This window comes from Myotis nattereri, assembly GCF_964212035.1.
Source record: "Myotis nattereri genome assembly, chromosome: 6".
In the NCBI taxonomy this organism is placed as follows: Eukaryota; Metazoa; Chordata; class Mammalia; order Chiroptera; family Vespertilionidae; genus Myotis; species Myotis nattereri.
The window spans coordinates 17,844,991-17,861,079 of NC_138081.1; the positions used below are offsets into that span (position 1 = coordinate 17,844,991).

The 16,089-nt window shown below is 51.3% G+C and overlaps 1 protein-coding gene across 1 annotated transcript in view; it reads right to left on the reverse strand.

Moving 5' to 3' along the window:
* CLIC5 (chloride intracellular channel 5) overlaps positions 1-16,089 on the reverse strand; it is a gene marked incomplete at its 5' end in the record, with an annotated part of 97,789 nt that overhangs the window by 17,608 nt on the left and 64,092 nt on the right. Inside the window, one exon of the mRNA XM_081094708.1 lies at positions 10,844-10,950. Coding sequence (XP_080950834.1) covers positions 10,844-10,950 — 107 coding nt within the window. The remainder of the gene's footprint in view (positions 1-10,843; positions 10,951-16,089) is intronic.

Here is a 16,089-nt window from a genome sequence, read left to right on the forward strand (position 1 = left end):
TGAAGTGTCAGGTTAGGCCTTTCCAACACCTCTCGGGTAATGAGCAGGCAGGGGAGGGGCATGGTGAAGTGCTTGAGTTATGGTTCATTCATTCATTTAGCACATGTTATGGAGCACCTACTCTAAGCTGGGTGCTGAGCCAGGCTCTCAGGACAGTCATGATGGAGATTCCCACATGGAGACTACTGCCCGAACCCTCTTCCTGAGCCCCTTGGACCACCTGGGAGCTCTCAGGAACAAGACGCCCAGGGGACTCAAATGTGCCTCCAAATGAGAAAACAGCCTGGACAAGAAGACAAGCAAAACGAACTGTTTCATGACAGGTAACTCCCAAACATTTGTGTCTCTCTAGCTCCTGGGGCTGCACAGGCTAAGCTCAGGAGGGGGCCGAAGTGGGTAGGTGCCTTCCTGAAAGGCAGCTCTAGAGCACATTTGAAAAGAAGGTTAGGGATTCTAGGGCCAAAGTTCTGCGTAGCAGCTATTTTCCCCCAACAAATTATCCTCTCTGAGCAGCTGATACCTTCCGAATACCAGACCGGACTTAACCCCTGGTTTCAATTCTTATGTTTTACTGTTATTTCGTTTGCAGCCAAAGAGCGTAACCGTCGAGGGAAGCCTGGCTCTTCTGTGCCGGTCACTGGCCCCAGGTCTGCGGACAACGTTTCCACGCGTCAGCCTCTCTCGTGTGAAACGGAGAGAACATTGCCACCCCAGGAGGCAGCGATGGATCGGACAAGGAAAGTGTATAATTGTCTGAAGTTCTGTTGGAAGGTTCACACACCACCTGGATTTCACATCCTGTGATTGTCAGTCCCGCTACCAAATATGGGGGAACCCATGCTACATGCCCTTTACCCAGCTCCCTTCCCCGCAGAGTGTCTACAGACAGGCGGGGAGTCTTTTCCCAAAGCGAGGTTCTGACCACAGATGAGGGGTCAGAGTGCAGCCCTCCTTATAAACCAGCTACACGGCTGCAATGTAGACGCCCCCACAGACACCACCGTGCTTCAAGGCGAAGCTGGGAGACCATGTCATGCAACCTCACGCACATTTTTTTCGAGATTAATGGATACATGACCCTGTTGATTTAAAGAGATATGTAATGGCCCCTGCTAGTGCACAGAAATTGCAGAACACGTATAAGCTGAGAGAGAGAGAGAGAGAGAGAGAGAGAGAGAGAGAGAGAGAGAGAGAGAGAGACTGAGCTCCCCGTGTAGACGGCACAAAGACAAGCGGTGTTGGTTGCATAGGATGAGGTAGCAGTAGCCAGAGGTGAAAGAGCATTTAGCTCTTGTTCAAATTAGTCCTTTAAAGTTCCCTTCTTCCCCAGGCCTTGCTATGAGGCCAGGCCAGGCCAGGAGAATTGCTTCTGGTCAGACTGTGGGAAATTCCCCCACATGGAAGGGTGTTGGTGGTCTCCGCGCTCCTCCCGCCGGGAGCTCACAGAGCTAACAGGCTCCTCCACTAATGAATGCGCCCACCCACGCAGGACCCCCCCCCCCCCGCCCCCATCCCGGGCTGCCCCCTTCCACCAGCCACGAGGCCACCGACCGCCTTCCTTATGACCGCCCAAGGATTCATTTCAGGAGCAACGTTTGTTAAATTATAAACTGCCAGCATCTGCCTCAAGAAGGAGCCAAATCCAAGACCCTCTGGAGGAATCCCCTGGGCCATCCTGGGCGGTGCCAGCGGGAAGCAGCGCCCCTTCCCCTCCCTCTGGCTCTTGCATCCTGCAGGGCAGGCGCCAAACCTCAGAGGTGGGTCCCTCACAGCCAGGTTATTTGTTTTTCCTGGTAAGAATGCGAATCAAAGCAAAACTTCCACCCAACAAACAAACAAACACAACACCCTGAGCTGGCTATCCGGCCCCTGCACGCAGGGTGGCCGCGGAAGGCAGCCTGAAGGGTTCCTTTGTGACCGGAGGCACCTTCTGAAAGGAGACGGCGATGGCTGCTTTATGAGGAAGTGGCAAGACCTCGTTATCCTCACCACCCGGCAGGGTGGGCCGGGGACCACCCGGAGCGCCACGGGGAAAGCCCCCGCCTGAGCCCTTCTCCAGGGTTCCCTGGACCTGAGTTGGGACCCAGCTGTCTTCCTCCAAAAGAAGGGATCTGCCCTGGGACAGAGCAGACACAGGGCCCCATTGCCACCTCGCCGACGTCTGCTTCTGAGCAGTGCAATTAGGACTCCTGTTCCTACCACAATTCGCAGAGCGCGAGGCTGGCTGTGCGGTGGGGACCCGGCCCGGCCCCTTGGAGAGGCCGGGCCTGCAGACTGAGCCCCCCCTGTCACGTGGGGCTGAGGGCCGGGGGAGGAAGAGGAGAAGGAAATCGGCGCCCTGTGATTGAAGTGGCTTGGAATAATAAATACACACACTCTCTTTTAAACATGGCTCGCCACATCCTGGGGAATCTGGAAAAATGCTCCACCTCGCCTCCCCGACACCCTGCTCCCCCCACACCCCCGACAGCAGTTTGCTTTCATGCCGCGCGGAGAGAAAGCATGAGCCTCTGACAGACGGGGGCTTGTTGGTTGTGCGCTAACAGCCCTCCCAGGCCGCTCTGAACCCTTTCAAACACTTTTCTATTTTAGGTCAAGGAAGTTCATAAAAGTCAAGATCGGAGGTGGTGGAAGAGGGAGAGGAAAAGGAGAAAGACGAGGTTGGTGGCAGCGTGTCATGGGGCAGCCGGCGAGCTCTGGAGGATCCATGGGCCCGAGCTTGGGCGTGGGGGACAGATGATGGCGGGTGGCCCTGAGCCCCTGAAGGAGACCTGCTCTCTTCTGGGACCCCCGGCCAATGCTCAGGCAGAACTGACTCTTTAGCAGATGCTTGAAAACCCACAGGCCTCCTTATGCGAAGCATGATTAGCTGTGTCTGGCGCTGATTCCTCCACCGGCCAGAAGAGGGCAGCACAGGCGCCTACATTACACTAAAAGCTGGGCTGCCTGTGAGGAAGGCTCTTGAAATCAACAAGAGCAGCCCCAGTAGCTGTCACATGCTGGTGCCTACTGTGTGCCAGGGACTGTCCTTCCTGCTCTAATGCGTTCGTTCATTTAATTAACGTGACAATGCCACAAGGAAGAGCCCTGTTATAATCTTCACGTCGGAGTGAGGAGGTTAGCGTAGCCTGGGGCTGCCTAACACGCAGCTCAGCAGATTACAGTCCGGGGTCAAATCCACCCGCTGCCTGTTTTGGCACGGCCCTCGAGCTAAGTATGTTTTTGTTTTTTCACATTTTTGGATGGTTGGGAAAAGTCAAAAGGAGAAAACTATTTCCTGACACCTGAACATGATGTGAGATTCAAATGTCAGGGTCCATGAACCAAGTTTTCTTGGAACGGCCGCCTTCACTGTTTACAGTTCCAGCAGCAGAGCCCAGCAGTTGTGACAGCCTGCAGGGTCTGCAAAGTCCAAAATATTTACCATCTGACACTTTACAGAAAAAGTGCCCGCTCCTGACCTCAGAGGTACGTGCTACCTCCAGGCAGGAGACAGCAGCAGACCTGACAGGTCACTGGGCAGGGAGCTGGGACAGCCAGCCCAGAGCCAGGAAGCAAGGCCGACCTTGACCCACTTTCTTTCCACAGGGTGGCTCAAGGTCAAGCAGAAGGGAGGCTTTGACCTTTCACTGCAGAGCCTCTAGGAAGTGGTAAAACGTTCAAATGAGAAAGGGCTATGGGACTCAACTACCATATCTCATCAAGACTAAGATGCGCATTGTGTTTTCACATTTGACACCTCTGAAAGCAAAATATTCTAATGTAAGTGAAAGAATTTCACTTAAACAACAGTGTCTTACATTAGGTCACACCTTAGAGGAGGCAGGTCCAGCCTCCTTCATACACTCCCACGGATGGGACGCTCATTCTTTAGTTGACAACAAATTTCATTACAAACTTCTTAGCAGTGACCTGAAGTCTGTGAGCCTCCATTTTCTTTACATCAAATGGGGACGGTCTTAGTTTAACATAGTCACGTCTTACAGATTGGATTCCGGGTGAGGGGTACATGCTGGAGGAAGCACTCTGACCACTGGTGTGGGAGGAGAGAGCAGGCTGCAGGGGCCTCGGGCTGTGGGGGTGGTTCCCCAGGCTGCCAGGTGGGAAGTAGGTGTGACCTTGTGTGGACGCAAACCACTGAGAATATGACAGGGAAAGAAAGATTGCCGTGCTACAGACAGATTCGTGTTCCATCAACATCGGCTGGGGCACCTTCCAGCAGAGAGAAACCAGGAGCTATTTGAACAGTGGGGCCTGAGTGGAGGAAGACCAGGCCAGAAGGAGGACCCCTCGGCTGGTTTGGCTGTCCTTCCTTTCCCCTGAGCTCTGGGAGATGGTGCAGGAGCACCCTGCCTGATGCTGTGATAACAACCACATGGAACCTTTCCGTCGCGTGTCCATCAAGAACGATTTCCATTAAGAATGATCGTCCCCTGCCCTGGCAGGTGTGGCTCAGTTGGTTGGGAGTCATTCCATGCACCTAAAGGTCGCCAGTTCGATTCCCTGTCAGGGCACATGCCAAGGTTGCGGGTTCTGGGTTGGGTCGGGATGCGTACCTGAGGCAACTGCTTGATGTTTCTCTCACACATCCATGTTTCTCTCTCTCTCTCCCTCCCTCTCTCTCTAAAAATCAATAAAAACATTTTTAAAAGCCCTCTCCAGTTTGGCTCAGTGTATAGAGTGTCTGCCTGTGGACTGGAGGGTCCTGGGTATGATGATGGTCAAGGGCACATGCCTCAGTCGCAGGCTAGATCTCCAGCCCTGGTCAGAGCGCATGCAGGAGGCAACCAATCAATGCGTCTCTCTCACATGGATGTTTCTCTCCCCCTTCCACTCTCTCTAAAAATCAGTGGGAAAATATCCTTGGTTGAGGATTAACAACAACAAAAACATCTGAGAAAATATAAAAAGAATGCTTGTCCCGTGATGAGATGAGCTCACCAAGGTTTCTGGAGTGCCCCCGAGTCTTCTTCAGGATATGTGGCTGTGGTTGTCAGTTTTCTCAGAATAGGCCCAGCGAGCATCCTGCTTGCTTCTGGCTCCCGGGGAGTGAAGTTACTGACAGGGGCCTTAGGGAAGAGGAAAGCTCGGTCCTTGTTTGGAAACTGCTTTGTGGTTAATGGTGACGCTTTAGTTCCGGCGGAGGATCTGGGGCAGGAGGCGGTGGGGATGCGATGCATGCCCCCCTGTCCACAGTCACAGCCACATCTGGATTTGGACTGGGGTGGGGGGGAGCAGGACAGAAGGCTCAGCCGGACCAGGTGCTTTTCCGTTGGGGACACGTGTCCTGGATTTTCTGGGACCAGTACCAGCTTCTAATAATTTGATTCATTTTAATGAAGGCAACTTGTTAGACATCTGATTTTCCGACTGAAAAATATAGCCACTACCCTTATAACAAATGAAAGGCCAAGCCAGGGGGACAACTCCATCGGAGGCTGGGATTTGCCCTCTAAGCTTAGCACTGCATCCAGCATGTCCCGCGCACCCAAGGAAGGTTAGCAGGAAGTTGGAAGGAGTTTGCAAGAACAAACGTTTCAGGAGGAGAAATATTTCAGGAGGAGTATGTTGAGAGATCACAGTTTCTTCCCTCAGTGGACCCTTCCCTCAGGCTGCAGATAATACAAAGAGACAGGCATCGGCAGGCTGCTCTGAATCTTGGAAATGACGAAGAGGAGCAGGAGAGGTGGTGGCATGGGCCTCAGGCTGCAGGGAGGTCTCCCGGGTCCTCAAGAGAAGATGGGGAGAGCCATAGCCCTGCGGACTGAAGGGTCAAGGGCACCTGCCCAGGCTGCAGGCTGGATCCCCAGTAGGAAGTGTGCAGGAGGCAGCCAATCAATGATGCTCTCATGGTTGATATTTTTCTCTCTTTCTCCCTCTCCCTTCCTCTCTGAAATCAATAAAAATACATATTTTTAAAAAGGAGAGAAGAAACATGGCCTTCAGGTATGGAGAAGGCACCGGTGAAGACCACAGGGTGGGAGGGTGCCTGCAGGGGGCGCTGGAGAGAGGCCACATCCGCTGGAAGCCAGTCGCCTGGCTTCTGCAGGCAACGGGAGGGGAGTCACAGAGGGAAAGGCCAAAGAAAAAGAAAATAACAGCTCCTCCCGCCTGCGACTCAAGCCCCCAAATCAGGAATATTTGTTATTCTTCTGGGAGAGCCAACTGTAGGTCCCTGCTGCTTGCTGGCGGTGGCCGGCCGCTGGCGTGGAGCTGGGGGCTCTGGGAGCTGCTGTTACTGTTCGCTCACCTGGACTGAACTGTGGGACGTACGGCACGTCCAGAAACAAAGTCCTGTTTCCCCCAAACCAGGGTGGCGGTGGGGGACCCCCCCCCCGTGAGAAGAAGGCGAGCCCCTGCAGCATCTCACTCAGTGTGGGGTCTGGAGACTGTCATAAGGAAATCCGTGCACGGGAGACGCAGAGGTGGAACCCATCACTGCAGAGCAAGGGGTACAGAGGACAGTGCAGCAACCGACACAAAACCGTGACTTCCCAGTCAGAGGCAGCAATACTGAGCTGTAACCCCCAGAGCCAGGAACCCTGATCGCTTTGATGTATACTTTGGAGAGGAGGCGAGTGCACCAAGAAACTGGGGAACAAAGTTAAACAAGCAGAAAGAGACTACATGGGTAGGCGATTTGGAAGTACTAGTTGGGGGGGGGGGGCAGGGGGGGGGGACGGGAGGAGTCAGAGCCAAATCCATAGTTTTCGATGCAGATATTCACGTTTGTCTCATGTTTGGGATAACACTAAAGTTAACATTTAGGGAGCATGTACTATGTGTCAGGTGGGGCGCTAAAGGATTTGCAGGCAGTGACTTGTAGAATGAGTGCATCTGCATTACAAACCTTGGATACCCTGTCAGTTGCCTTATGTGGCAGCTGAAGAACTGCAGGGATTGTTAAGTCTCTTTTCCCGATCCCGAACAGGCTCAGAGAGAGTCAGCCCCTCGGCAGAGTTGTGCAGCTGGGAGTGGCAGGCCTGGAATTCAAGCCAGGCCAGCAATCGCCCGTTTATATGTTTCTGCCCCCGTTCGTTCATCACAGGCAATAGACTTTGTTGCATTTGTCTTGGCATCTCTAGAATCTAGCACAGTGGCTGGCACACAAGAAATGCCCTACCCATGGGCTCAGACTTGTCGCCACTCCATGCAATCTGTGCTTGTTGAATGAATAAAGGAATGACTGAACCTACGTTCTAACAGATGACTCTCTCGTGTGCTAGCTATGGGTGGCTACCCACAGTGGGGTCTGGGTTCCGGTAGCTGAGGACTTTGGAGGAATTGTGGAACAGCAGGGATATTTTAATATATTTTTATTAATAATTTTAGAGAGGAATGGAGCGGGAGAGAGACATAGTAATATCAATGATGAGAGAAAATCATAGATCGGCTACCTCCTGCACACCCCACAATGGGGATCTAGCCCACAACCCAGGCATGTGCCCTGACCCGGGAATCGAACCATGACTTCCTGGTTCATAGGTTGACACTCAACCACTGAGCCATGCCAGCCGGGCATCAGGGGTATTTTAAATGGTGCTCCTGTGCCCACCCTGGGTATGGAGAGGTGATCCACCCTGCAGACCACATCACAGTGCTGGGGTGAGAGGGCAGGAAAGGATCAGGACCTCAACCAATGTAGGCACAGGAGGCTGGGACATTAGGTGGGGAGATGGTGGAAAGGGAGGAGGGCTCTGCTCAGAGAAAAAAGCCAAAAACACAAAAGGAACCATCTGAAGAAAGGACATTGGAGAGATAGAAGCAGAGCGGAAGATGCAGGGGGAGATGGAGGGTGGTGCAGGAGGGAGGCCATAGGAAGGCTGGTGTAATGCTGATGCCAACCTGAGATCTGCAGAGGCTGCCCCCGCACCTCCTACAGAGCTCCAAGGAGCAGACAGGGGGTGTGCGCTGTCTCAGGGAGCGGGGGACTGGGCTGTGTGCGGGCCATGGCACTGCTCTCTGCAGGAGGTTTGACCTCTGGCTTCTGAGCCTAAGAACCTTGGACCCATTGACCACAACCAGGGGGTATGAGGTCAGGGAAGGGAGGGGAGTGGGCCAGCTATGGTTACAATGGTTACAACGAAGGACGAGCATGTGGGGTCCTGTTAAAAGGCAGAAGAGAACAGCGCCAGGGACTCTGATCTGGGGCTGGACGCTGGGAAGGCAAACTGCAGGCGCTTGGAAATGTGCAAATGAGCCGGGGGAGAGCAGTCACAAGGGCAAAACCCTGAGGAGAAAAACAGGGCGAAACAGAAGAAGAGGAAACAATGAAAGCTGGACCGTGTGGAGTTTATAGGAAATGGATACCCGATGCTCAGTGGAAACTGTAGCTCTGGCTTTGGGGATGGGAGAACGGCAAGTGCGGATGGTATGTGAACACTGTTTATAACTTGGAAAAGCTGGAAGGCTCCGAGGAGCTGCACGCTCTGAGGGTGACAAGTATGAAGGAAGATGTTTGTGGCTGGGAGGAGAGGGCGCCTGGGTGTGGAATCTGAAAACGAGGGTCCGGAGCCAGCTCTGTGGGTTTGAGGGGAGGCAGGGACAGGCCCCGGCCCTCTCGTTTGCCTCTGCGGCCCCGGCCAGAAGTGGCAGAACCCGTCCTTTCACACGATGGTGTGCGGGCTGCCTCAGTTTCCCAGGATGACGACAGTGGGGTACCCCACACTGGGTGGCTTACAACAGGAATCTATTCCCTCAGTTTTAGAGTCCAGAAGTCCAAAATCAAGGTGTCGGCAGGGCCACAGGCTCTAGAGGGGAAGCCTTTCTGCCTCTTGCAGCCTCTGGTGGCCCCAAGGGGCCCGCAGCTTGCGCCTGCTGCCCTCGCGTCTCTGCGGTCCTCACGTGGCCTCCTGCCCTGTGTCTCCGTGTGCCCTCTCCTCCTTTTGTAAGGACACCAGTCATCGGATTTAGGGACCACACTCAATCCAGGGCGAGCTCATCTGGAGACTCATTACTAATTACATCTGCAAAGACCCTTTTCCCAAATAAGGCCACACTCTGAGGTGCTGGGTGGACACGAATTTGTGGGGGACACTGCTCACCCCACCACAGGGTCCAAATGCTACAAAGCAGGGGCACTGAATATGTTCAAAATATTTTCCACATCCGTCTTCTTCTGGTCCCTGAAAGACTGCTCTCCTCCTAGTGCCTCCTCACGCACCGCGAATGGCTGCCATTGCCCCTCCACAGGTCCAGCCTCCCCGGCAGGCACTGCAGGCCCTGACCCCTCCTGGTTCTGCTGCTGGTGTTTTCCCACCCTCCCCGCAGCATCCACCCAATATATCCAGGCAACTGACTCCCTTTCAACTGTTATGACGCAGCGGAAACTTTTTCAAGAAGCTTTCTCAAAGGCCCTGTCGGTAAATCCCTCCTGCTGCTCTGAGCACCTTTGGGAGATACTGTTTCTCCAGGACAGTTAACCAGCTCTTCAGACCCCCCTTGGAATAAGCCATCATTTACCTGTCTTGTCACTTGACATTTGGGGAAGTTAAGCCTTTTCTTCTGCATCGACCAGGCCTCAGAGGATAGAGAGTCTTTTTCTAGCTCTTTCTCTGGAATCTAGTTCTGTGCCTGGCACAATCCAGGTCCTCAGTAACTTACTGAATTATTTACTTCTCGCTGCACCAACTCTGCACCTGCCAAAATTTCTTCTCCAGCCACGCATGGCTGCCTTTCCTGGTCACCTGGGTACAAAGCAGCGATTTCAACCTTTCTCACCTCCTGGCACGTAAAATTCTGCGGCACACCAAAATGTATATTGTATTTTTTTGCCAATCTGACAAAAGACCCCAAAACAAACAGGTATAATTTTAATTCATTCACACCGGATGGCTATTGCTGTGTTGGCTGTTGTCATTTTGTTTTATTTGACAACCTAAGGGAAAAGAGGTCTGTGCCCCTGACTAGTCAGGAACTGCATGTTTTAAAAGTTCTTGAGGCACACAGGTCAGAAATCGCGGGTCTAAAGCAATGCCTTCTCCCCTGAGCTCCTGGAGGTCTGTCATAAGCCACCCTGCTCTGGTCCACTGTGCGCTTATCTGATGGCCACGCATTCACAGACACTCATGAAGCGCTCACTCTGGCTCTGTGCTGGGCTCCACCCAGGCCCCGGCCTATCAGGTGATCTCATTCACTCTCCCGTTCAGAGGGCAAGCACACGTTCTCCTCCTTGTTCCTCTCCTTCTCTAGGGCCTGCGTTCTAGGTGTCCTACACGCTCCATTGACTGCTCTATTCCAATTGCATCAGTTCATTCTGAAAGGACAATGCCCAAGGAGGCACTGGACGTGCTGTGAGCCTCAGCGCGGCGCTCCAGGCCCTCTGAGAAGCTGCACCAGGGGACCAAGTCCTGAGCTCTGCAGCCAGGGCCACTGCAGGAGGAGCCAGGCTCCGAGAAGCGGTCCCCCGCCCCCTCCGCCCCTGCCTTCAGCCTTCCCGACTGTGGCGACTGCGCTGTCCCACCAGGGCCTCTGACAGCCCCGAGAGGTCTTCCAGGGACCAGAGGAAGCTGTTGTTCCAGCAGGACTTCCTGAGAGCGCAGGCAGGGTTGTGAATTTGGGACAAATGGACCATAGTATGCGGAGGAGGGACCCTCTTGTGCACTAAAGCCCACTTGTCACGCACACTGCATCCCTCCCCCGAATCCAGCAGCAAGGCCCGTGGCCTTTCCTCCCACACTAGCCAGAAAGCAGGATCGACAAGCCCTGCCCTGACTCTGGGGGATGGGGCGAGGCGCACTAACAGCAAGCAGCACTGCTCCCTGGCGCCTCTCTGACCTGAGTCTCTGAGAGGCCCTGGGCAGGGACAGCGCGGCCAGGGGTCTGGTGTCCGGGAGGCACTCACCAGCGTTGTTCTGCTGCTTGGTGTTTTTGATGTAGGCAGAGAACTTGGCGAAGATGTCGATGCCTGCTGTGTTGGATTCCCGGTGCTTCGCAGCCAGCCTGGGGTACCTGCAATGGAAGTCGCGGGGTTCTGGGGTCAGTGAGAACCTGGAGCTCCTTTAGGGGGGACTCTGTTGCTGTCTAAGCAGCACCCCTGTCTCTAGCTGGATCCACAAACCCCCTGGGTGTTACTCCCACCCTGTAGGAAGGGCGGGCATCTCAGCCCTCATTTACCGATGGAGGACACGGAGGCCGGTGAGCTGCCTGCAGGGACAGTCTGGAGGCAGGAGCCAAAACACCATTCAGAGGGCCCAGGAGGTGCCGAGTTCCTGGACCACCAACAACAATGCACCAATGAAAGGCCCGAATCAAAAATCTGCTCAAACTTGGCTCTGTATCAGGTGAGGTCCCCGACACACATTAAAATCGCTACCCACTGCCAGGCCCCTCATTATATCCTGGAGCGAATTCTGGGAGCAAGGAGATGCTAGCGCCTTGCCACTGAGGCCTCAAAACCACTTTCCGAAAGGAAGGGGACCACGGCCCTCTTCTGAAACATCCTCTGCACACTCCTTATCTGTGTGCCGGGAGCTCGGCACTGGGCTCCAGCAGCAGCACCAGTGTTTTCTTTCTTTTTTCTTTTTTAATATATATATTTTTATTGATTTCAGAGAGGAAGAGAGAGAGAGAGAGAGAGAGAGAGAGAGAGAGAGAGACAGACATCAATGATAAGAGAGAATCATTGATTGGCTGCCTCCTGCACGCCCCAGGTTGTGGAGATGGAGCCCACAACCTGGTCATGTGCCCCTGACCGGAACTGAACCTGGGACACTCTAGTCAGCAGGCCAATGTTCTACCCACTGAGCCAAACTGGCTGGGGCGAGTGTTTTCAATTGTGTCATTTCTAAGTGTAGATACAGATTTGCAAGGATCCAGCCCCTCTCCCTTGCACATTCTTTCATTGTGAAGCCAGAAGAATATAAAAGGTACCCTGGGGTTAGGACTGTTTACCAATGAGACAATAGTCCTTGAGTCAGAATGGGATAAGCTTGCCTGTGTGGGAATCCATGGGTTTGACTCCATTTACACCATTAAAATGAACAATTCTGATTTTAAAATATATATATATATTTCACATGCATTCTGTATGTTTGGCCAGGCCGGGCTGAGAGGAGATGTAAGACAATTGCTTGGTTGTCATTATCATCAAGTCTGTGAACCTTTGTGATCTCTGGGTGAATAGCTGCCAATGGTTGCTATTACATTTGGTTGATCACCTCTTTGGTTGCTGTATATTTGAAAAGCAAAACAGGTTTTTTTTATTTAATGGTTTAAATAATTTGAACCAAAATTCCTTTAAAAATTATTTGTTGTTTTTTCATTTTTTCTGCTCCTCCCCTGGTCCATTAGCTAGGACTGTCCACTCTTGGGCTGTGTAGGTAGCTGTTTAATTTCAGGTAGACTCTGCTGTTTTACCCTCAAAGCCCCCAAATCCTTTCTGAGCCTTGGCTGAACAGCATGGCTGAACTCTCTCCATCCACCAGGAGGGGGCGCTCTGCGCCTGTTCTGCACACACCTGTCTTCCTGAGTGTTACTGGGAATTAATCAAATTCATCTGCTCTGACTGGGGGCACAAAGGAAGCTTTATTGCAAGCTAGGTAATGTACCAAGACCTGGGAATTTAGGATAAGCCTTTCCTATTTTCACCTTCTCGTAGAGACTCGCATGCTCTTAGAATTGATTGCCTTAAGTTATTAATAGATACCAAATGCTTTGTTTTTCTTGATAAGGTAATAATGGAAAGAGAAAGGGCCTAGAAAATGCATTTTTATTTAGGTTTGGGTTTGTTAGGTGTGTGTTTTTTTAATGCCATCATTTGTTCACACTTCCAGTAATCTGATCATTTTTTCATGATCAGTCTAAGACAAACACGGGTGGGTGGTACCCAATCCAAGAGGGAGGACAAGGTCCATGTGGTCAGGGAGACCACGGTAGTCCTGTTTGTTTTCTAAGCACTAGGACTCATTGAGACCTTACTGTAGAGCAGTGATTCTCAACCTTCTGGCCCTGTAAATACAGTTCCTCATGTTGTGACCCAACCATAAAATTATTTTCGTTGCTACTTCATAACTGTAATGTTGCTACTGTTATGAATTGTCATGTAAATATCTGATATGCAAAATGGTCTTAGGCGACCCCTGTGAAAGGGTCGTTCAACTGCCAAAGGGGTCGCGACCCACAGGTTGAGAACCGCTGCTGTAGAGCAATATGCCCCATGTGAAGTTTGTCCTTATGTGGAGTGTGCCTTCAAATATGAATCTCACAGATTTCAGTAACTAGACTTGAGGAGGTTACTGTGTGCAGGATATTAAGTATATTTATTTCGGCCCCATATTCACACTATATTTTAAACTAGAGGCCCCGTGCACAGATTCCTGCACAGGTGGGATCCTTTGGCCTGGCCGGCAATCAGGGCCAATGGGGGCTGTGGGAAGTTGGCTGGTTGCCCTGATAGGGGGCCGATGGGGCCAACAGGTGGGGGGGAGGGGGGTTGGCTAACCACAAGAGGTTGGCCAGCTGGGGGAGATTGGCTGTGGGAGCACAGTGACCACCAGTGGGCAGCTCCGGCATTAAACATCTGCCCCCTGGTGGTCAGAGCATGTCATAGCAACCAGTCATTCGGTCGTTCTGTCTTTTGGTCCTTCAGTCGCTTAGGCTTTTATAGATATCGATATAGATATAGATATAGATATAGATATAGATATAGATATAGATATAGATATATAGATATGCAATAGGTGGGCTATAGGGTCCATTCTCTTTCTCCAAAAGGCTAGAGAATAGTGTTTCACTCATAGAAACATCTTTGAAATAAGGTTGTGATGTCTGTTGACAGTTAAGGCAACGGGAGTTTCTCTAACTCAGAGATTAGCAGTCTACAGCCAGCAGGCCAAATCCAGCCCAACATCTGTTGACATGATTAAAACAAAATCAAAACAGGGATATTATCTTGTGACGTGTGAAAATAACATGAAATTCACGTCAGTGTTCATGAATAAAATATTAGTGGAACATGGCCATGTCCATTCATTCTGTCTGCAGCTGCTTTGCTTTATAAGAGTGGGGGTGTAGCCGAGACTATACGGCCCACAAAGCCAAGTGTACTCACTACCTGGCTCTATGGAAGAGTTTGCGGACCGCTGCTCTAACTAGTGAACATTTTCTCCATTGTTTTTAAGATACCTTATTTCAAATGTACTCATCTTAGACATGCACTTCAGCTTCATTCTGGGAAGTAAAACAGTTGCCCCCCCCCCAAAAAAAAAAAAAACCTTTCTTTTGTAACTAGCAGCAAAAATATATATGTGATTGTAGATGGAAGGGCTCTCACTGGCGTAGAGTCCCCACTGACTTCTCATTGACCAGACATTGACCGCCACACCACTGAAAAGGGGCCCAGTGCAAGTAGATCAACATGCAGTACGTGCCTACCAGCAGCCAGGCCTTAACCCTGATGTTGGGGCTCCCCTGGAGAAAAAGAAAGTCGGTCTTCCTGTCCTTGTGGAGTGACCTTTGCTGATTTCAGGGGCTCCCAGGGCAGCTTGAGTGTTAACCTTCCTTTTGCTAATGAGCTGAAAAGTGAGTGGACTTGCCCTCTGTCCCTTCTCCATTATCTCTGCTTCCTCGTCTCACCAAACCTTCCCCGAGAAGCAGGCTAATGGCTTCCGACTCTTCCGACCCTTGATTGTGAGCAGCTTGCCTTGTCCTGTCTCTGCTACTTAAGCAAATGAGCCTTGGAGGTGGACAGAATCTGGCTTATTCATTAAAAGACACCCACTGGGATCTGTGGTTTTAAGATCTAAGCTCGCCCGTTGTCCTTACGGTCACAAAAGAGGCATTGACTTCTTTTTCTAACTCTTCAGGCTGCTGTTCAATGAGCTCTTACTCTGTCAGTCACTAGAATAAGTAGCACTATCTTCTACAATAGTCCCTTGAAATCAACATTATGGTCATCATTCTATAGATGTGAGAACTAAATATTAGAGCGATTTTAAGTTTTGGCCAGTGTGGCTCAGTTGGTTGAGCGTAGTCCCATGCACTGAGAAGTTGCTGGTTCAATTCCCAGGCTCAATCCCTAGTAGAGGGCATGCAAGAGGCAGCCAATTGATGTTTCTCCCTCTCCCTTTCTCTCTCTGTAAAATCAATAAAAACATTTTTTAAAGGACAGGTATTAGGTAATTGACCTGTAGCAGAGACCAATCGTGCTCAATAAGTATCCATGTGTTACTCTGCATTTCCCAGCTTCTCACTCTCAGTTTGGTTGAGGGTCATGTGATTGGGTCCTCACCAATAGGATGTCACTAATTGGTTCCTCCCAATTGATTTCTTTTTTTTTTTTTTTAATCCTCACCCAAGGATTTTTTTAAAAATTGATTTGAGAGAGAGAGAGAGAGAAACATCAATTGGTTGTCTCCCTGCGTGCATCCTGACTGGGCAATCTGGGCATGTGCCCTGACAGGGGATTGAACCCTTGACCTTTTGGTGTATGGGACGATGCTCCAAGCAACTGAGCCACAGCAGCCAGGGCTCTCCCTGTTGATTTCTCCACCTCCAACTCTTCCAATCTCTGTCCTCCTCATCGCCCTGCCCCCAACCTGGAAAGTAAGCCTGAAAATCGACTCTCCAGCACATTCACTTAGAGCTTTTCATGTACCCTACAGGATAAAGTCCGAGCTCTATACATAATATTATTTTTCAATTAAAAAAAAGACCTTTGGTGATTGTCTCACTCCCTAATTATAATTCAATATAACAAACAGGTCCAGTTCCAGCTACTTTTAGGCCCCATCTGCCCTTTACTCCTCTTTTCCATGGGGAACAGCTCACGTACCTGACAGGAAGCAACAGCCCCTCATCTCCCCTCCCTGTGCCCTTCCTCAGAAGAGATGCTGCTCTCAGTCCGTTTTCTCATGTTTAATTATAACCTCAGACCAGACCTGGTCCAATTTACAGCTCTTATTTATGCCTTCGTGTGGCTTTGAGTTGTGGGTTGCCTCTCTCCTAGCTTATTTTCAATTCATTAGCCTTTCAGCTCTCCTTCTGAAATGAGGGAGATTTTGCCTTCATGTGGGGGTCTTCCAGGCAAAGTGGACTGGAGAGAGGACTTCTTTAGGAGGATGGAGGGATGCTGACCTCCCCAGTGCTCCT